Genomic DNA, 6,000 nt, shown 5'->3' with positions numbered 1-6,000 from the left:
TTGCCAGCATGCGTGCACTCTTCTTATAAGTGCTGGATGTGTGAATTTTGCCCCCACTCAGTTCAGTGTAAGTAAACCATCTTCTGGATTACTACATGTATTTTCTCAGTACCTCTAATAGTATATTTGAATACATTTTTCATATATCCATTTGAGTGTTATGATATCACAGAGAATAACTGAATGCCCTCTGCCATGGTTTAACCCCCGCTGGCAACTAATACTACAGAGCCACTGACAAACACTCGCTCCCTCACACGCTGGGATGGGGAGGAGAATCAGAAAAATGGTAAAACCCATGGCTGAGATAAGAACAGTTTAATAATTAAAATAAGGTGTAATACTACTAGTGCTGCTACTACTACTAGTAACAAAAAGGGAAAATTAAAAAAAAAAAGTATAAACCAGAAAACAGCCCCACGAACAACAGTGATGCTCAATACAATTGCTCACCACCCGCCGACTGATACCCAGCTCGACCTGAGCAGTGACCTGGGCCTTCCGGGTGACTCCCCCCAGGTTATAGACTGGGCAGTGTCCTAGGACAGTATGAGAACTGCCTGCTAATGCTGTGGACGGGCTGGCTGGTACATTAGGAGAAATGGAGTTCAGTGGTCTGTCACGCCGAAAAGTTCTGGTTCAGTTTGGCTGCCTGGTTTTGTTATGGGATCCCACAGGTACTTCTGGTTACTTTAGCATATCTAAAGAGAGGGATGTGTGTTTATATGACCAAAATACACTGCAAAGTAAATTAGCTTTAGAACTGCAAGCTGATTTCTGTATGTAACTGTACATGGAAATGAGTCATATTTCAATTTAAAGCTTTATGCCACAATGTATACATAAGTAAAACTGAAACAATGCCCAACACCCAAAATCAGCTGAGCAACAGCACTATGAATTGGAGATTTATTTTCATTATAGTGAAAAAAAAAAAAGGTTTAGCATTTGCCTGTGGAGAATAGTAACAGTACTGGACTACACTGAACATACCAGGAAAAAAGCAACACAGCTCCTATAAGGAAAGTCACTTGTACCTTTCAAAGCCGATATATTTCTGCAAATGTTGGTTAATAAAAATTATAAAAAATTATAAAAATAAAATTCCAGGCTAGGGTTCCTCACACCTAAATTTAGGTAACCAAGGCACTTCATTTCTTGCTGTTCTAAACTCTATGCAATCAAGAGAGGTAAGTGGGCTCGTGCAGCTGCCTGTTGACTGCAGAGGAGGTTGAAGATCACTATTTTCTTACGTAATGTGACTTACCCATTTTCTTTCTAATGGAAGTAAGTTACAACAAAAGAGGAAAACTTGGGGTCTCATTTTCTTAATGCGGAAATAGTGAAATTTACCTGTGGATAGCACTGGGATCATGTAACAAAATTCACATATAACTTAAACAAGCAAGGGGTGCTCTGACATCATGATCAGGTCTGACTTCTAATATTAAGAGTGAAGTCTCCTGATACTCATTAGGAATTCCTCATGTCCTATAGTTTTTAAATAGAGTTTGAGTAAGACTAAAACTTGAAAAAGGTGAATGACCATTAGTCCAAAATTACCATTGTGATTTTCTAGCTATGGTCAGTGAGACAGTGTGTTTGTTAACAATTTATAGAAGAAAACCCCAGTTTTCAGCTGCCACACCAGCCAGGCAAGTGCTGCAACATGGGCTGTTGCTCAAAATCTCTCCATGTTCACTTACAGGAACAGAAGCATTTTTTCCCCAAGAAACTGCCGCTTTCAGTTTTGAAGTACAACTCGTCAGAGAAAGTCCTTTGTTGAAAGAGTTTTCTAGTCTCAAAAAGCAGTAAAGTTTAAGCCCAAAGACCACCTACATCAAGAGTGAGAAAATTATAATCTGATCTAAGAATGAAAACAAAATTCTTGCAGCATTATAGAAAACAATTAGGAAGAAAAGTTGGTAAGTATATCGTAAAAAAACCCAAACCCTATTCTATTTTCTTCAGTTTTATAATACCTAGGCATTCTTACTCTAAAGTGATCTAAGTTGACATATCTGAGACATTTAATTTAAATATGTACACTTTAAACATAGAACTACTCAAACCAGTTAGAAAATAATCCAAGTTTCTTCTTCCAAAATAACAGATCATGAGAAAAACAGAAGTGAAAAATTATTTAGACTAAATTAGAATGCTAAAAATTTCATAATATTAGCTCATGTAATTTATTGTCAGTACTTCTCATAGGACTAGCGTTTTCCTTGAAGTCTTACATAAATATAGTACACATAAGCTGAAGTGAAGACTGATTATTACAATGATGTTCTGTTGAAATGAAAGATTTTTTCTGCATTTTCATAGAATCACAGACTGGTTTGGGTTGGAAGGGACCTTAAAAATCACCTGGTTCCAGCCCCCTGCCGTGGGCAGGGACACCTTCCACCAGACCAGGTTGCTCCAAACCCCATCCAGCCTGACCTTGAACACTGACAGAGATGGGGCAGCCACAGCTTCTCTGGCCAACCTATTCCAGTGCCTCTGTATCAGATAGAGCCTGTTACTTCCTTCTTCCACAGGAAAACACAGTAAAAGTGCAAGTATTTTTTATTTTACTGTTTCCTCTTTGACCTTTTATTGTTCTTTCTAAATGAATGTAAAGGGTCAAAGGAATTAGTTACTTCAAGTGCTGATAATGATAACGTGTCAGAGCGCAGAGGGGGAGCTCCTGAGAGTCAGAAGATTTGCCCACCACTGTAAATACTACTATGCCTCTTAGCGCTAATTCTTTACCTCCTCACTCAGTTGCCTGTTGAGCTAGGAAAGAGCACATGTCTGTGTGAGCAGAGGCTCTGCAGAACTCTGCACAACTGGACTCAATGCATATGTGCACTTTTAGCTTTTTCCCAGAATACCAGATACTGCAAATACCAGGAGCACCATGGTGTTGTGATAATGCCAGCTCCTGTGTTAATCCCAAATGCCAGATATTAACTTATTGTTAGAAATACATTTTACAGAGTTCTCTAACATTTGTGAGAAAATCAGTCTTTTCCCTAGTTACTTCTGGTTGGTTTGGGGCTCTTTTTTTTGTTTGGTTATTGGTTTTTAGAGCCTGATTCAGTAATGGAACAGTTGCTGACTGTGGCAGACACAGTGACTGAGTGCCTTCCAAAAGACAAGCGTCTGCTAGTAAAAAACCAAAGGGTGCACCTTTTACTGGATACGTAAATGCAGATATTATCATCTTCACATTACTGTTCAGTTATTAATTCCATATGTAGAACTGTACAAACGATGTGGAGGATGAGAGAAAAAGGCTGAGCCCTTACAAAGCATGCAAGAAAAAATACGCATTACTCACTCCAGAACATCATAACAAAATGAACTAGTGTACTTTATTTTGGGTAACAGTCAAGAAATCTGACATTTTGCCCAATATGGCTTTCTTCTAAAATTAAAAAGTTGCATATACCTCCAGTTGAGTCCACCAGCTACAGAAATTCTGCTGTATACATCTTTAATCCATGGCAGCATCCCCAGAGTACAGCTTTCAGTGACGTTTTCAAGCTGAATTAGAAGATAAAGTTTCAAAATAATAAGTTTTAAAATGTTCATTTAGAAGATTTTATGTTGTTTATATGAAAACATACGAATTTTTCATTTATACATATACTACATATAAAACTTGTAATTAGCAAGTATCTTCATATGGGTAATTACCTTTGTGCATATAGCGAAAAAAGGTGTGGTTAGGGCTTCAGATGAAATATTAAAGTTCGGACCTTTGTATATGCTAACTAAAACCTCATTCAAATAACTTGAATGTTTTTACCTGCTTTTAAAAGATAAAGAGTTTCAGCTTAAAAATACATTCATAAAACAAAGAGACAGTTTTCTCCCTGAGACTACCAGTGTGAGTTATTTTGTGGTAACCTTTGAATGAAAATATTATATAAAAAAAAGACAGGAAGTTCTAGTTTTCTATATGCTGCAGCACATTTCTTGAGCAAAACTGGCATCATTAAAGGTGTAGATTGGAGAATCATGCTCACTAGCTGAAAGAAACATTGCCATATATCAGTTTCAGAAGAAGAAAAACTTTTAATATAGACAAGGGAAGGTAATTAAGTTTTAATGAAAGATCTGTAGTACGTATAAATGGGAAAAAGTTGGGTGGGTGTTTGTTTGCTTTGGGGTTGTTTTCCCTTTCATTTCAGACATGAATTTTATCCAAAGCAGGACTACTTGCTGTAGATTCTCTACAGAGAAGAGACAGATCCTCTATCTGAATGTAAATTCTCAGTTTATACAGAGATACTTAGTACAGTATTTTAAATGTTTCAGGCATTTGTTTTTAATATTCATAAAAGAAATAGGTAACTTGTAAGAACAGTTTCTGCTTAAATTTAACGATAAAATGTTTGAGTATAACTAGATGGCAAAGTCTCATGAGCAGCAAAGGAGCCAACCCCCCCGCCCCAATGAACAGCTCCTGCTTTGTGGCTGTCTTCATCCCCTCCTCAAAACCCCTCTGCTCTGAAAGCTAGCAGCTACCCTGCTTTTACTTCACATTCCTCCTTTTAAGTGTTAAAAAGAGAGAGTTTTTAAACTGCTACAAAGTAACAGAATAGAATTGGGATGGATTAAACATATCCTGCCGAAACTGGGGAAGAGTGAGAGATACACTTTCCTTTAACAATTTAAATTGTATTTATAGTAACCATGCAATTAGGTTATTTTTTGGGGGAAAAGCCTTACCTGAAATCAGAGAAAACACATTTATAGGAAAAAGGGGGAAAGCATTATGTTTGTTCTACCAAAATTTATTATGCAGTAATTACAAAGTTTAAAGATTCTTCCATTTTAAATAAAAATAATAGTTATAATTACACACATTATATAGTACCATGTAAAGTGATTCCAACAAATATAACATGAAATACAGTGCAGTTTCAAATCAGAAAGACAAATACTTTCTCATTCACAGTGTTCAACAAATTACAGGAAAGCTTGTTCACATGAGGGTTTACTTAAGGTCATGCTCTTATGAACAGTCCACATCACGCTGTGCCATGAAAACAAATTGTCTCTCAGAACGTGAAGTACCGGGCAAGCCACTCCTGGCGCTGGGGATCTGGTGAAGCCACTGGTGAAGCATCAGTCTGAGGAGGGCTAAAGTCACAGAAAGGAAAAAAAAACACAACACAATTATCCCACAACTACACAGAAAGTACAAATGTTAGGAGAAAAAAACACCACCACATCACAGAGAATATGCAGTAAGGAACACAGTCTGTTTTTCCATGGATTAATTATCAGTGTGCCTCAGGACATGACTGAATGTCTCCCTATAGAATCTGTGATCATCCACTCCATTGGAGAGCATCAGCAGCACAGACAGGTCAGTTTGGAAGCCACATTAATAGGGTGGGCAAAGAATGTTTTGGAAAACATAATTTAAAATCTCATCAATAGCTGTAGGCTTCAGGAAGAATAAAAAGGGCTTTCTTGGAAAAGCGTGACTACAGAAGGTCCTCTTTTAGCATCCTTTTCCTGTGGTAAAGTTAATTTTCAGAAATATGATGCCAGCATCATATTTGTAGACATGTGCTCACAAAGACTGGTTGGCAACTGAACAGAAATACGCACTGTTTTAATACTTAACACCTATCACAGATATCACTTGCGTCGTTGTTCATGCACACGTTTAAATACCAGGAAAAGAGAAACTGCTGCACTGCAAAACAAGATTTGGTTCCCCCTTGAACACTTAAAAGTCTCACAAAATGAGCAAGAGAGAATAATTTAAATTCAATTACACAGCTAAGTTCCTTTATCGATAAAAATCAGTAGTAAAATAATTCCTACTGTATTACTGGATAGTACAGAGCACAAAACTATTTGGAATGGGAACTCTGGCATCACACTCCACAAGTCCATGCACATGCATGTTAGAGATATCTGAGTACGCTCATGCACATCACATGCTCAGGAAAAGAAACGAGCAACAGTACTTGTTTGGTTTTAAGATTG

General features: G+C 37.3%; 1 protein-coding gene across 3 annotated transcripts in view; it reads right to left on the bottom strand.

The window, feature by feature from the left end:
* Nucleotides 1-4,777: 4,777 nt before the first annotated feature.
* Nucleotides 4,778-6,000, bottom strand: part of FAM184A (family with sequence similarity 184, member A) — a 40,526-nt gene continuing 39,303 nt past the window's right edge. For 2 of the 3 annotated variants that reach the window (XM_010016395.1, XM_010016393.1), the window contains one exon: nt 4,778-5,139. In XM_010016395.1, the coding sequence (XP_010014697.1) occupies nt 5,058-5,139 (82 nt within the window). In that variant the 3' untranslated portion in view covers nt 4,778-5,057. The remainder of the gene's footprint in view (nt 5,140-6,000) is intronic. The other variant, XM_010016394.1, reaches the window with a different exon arrangement.

This window comes from Nestor notabilis, unplaced genomic scaffold (genome assembly GCF_000696875.1).
Source record: "Nestor notabilis isolate BGI_N333 unplaced genomic scaffold, ASM69687v1 scaffold10246, whole genome shotgun sequence".
Lineage (NCBI taxonomy): Eukaryota > Metazoa > Chordata > Aves > Psittaciformes > Psittacidae > Nestor > Nestor notabilis.
Note: the sequence above shows the minus strand (reverse complement) of the source record. Positions and strands in the feature narration are given on the sequence as shown.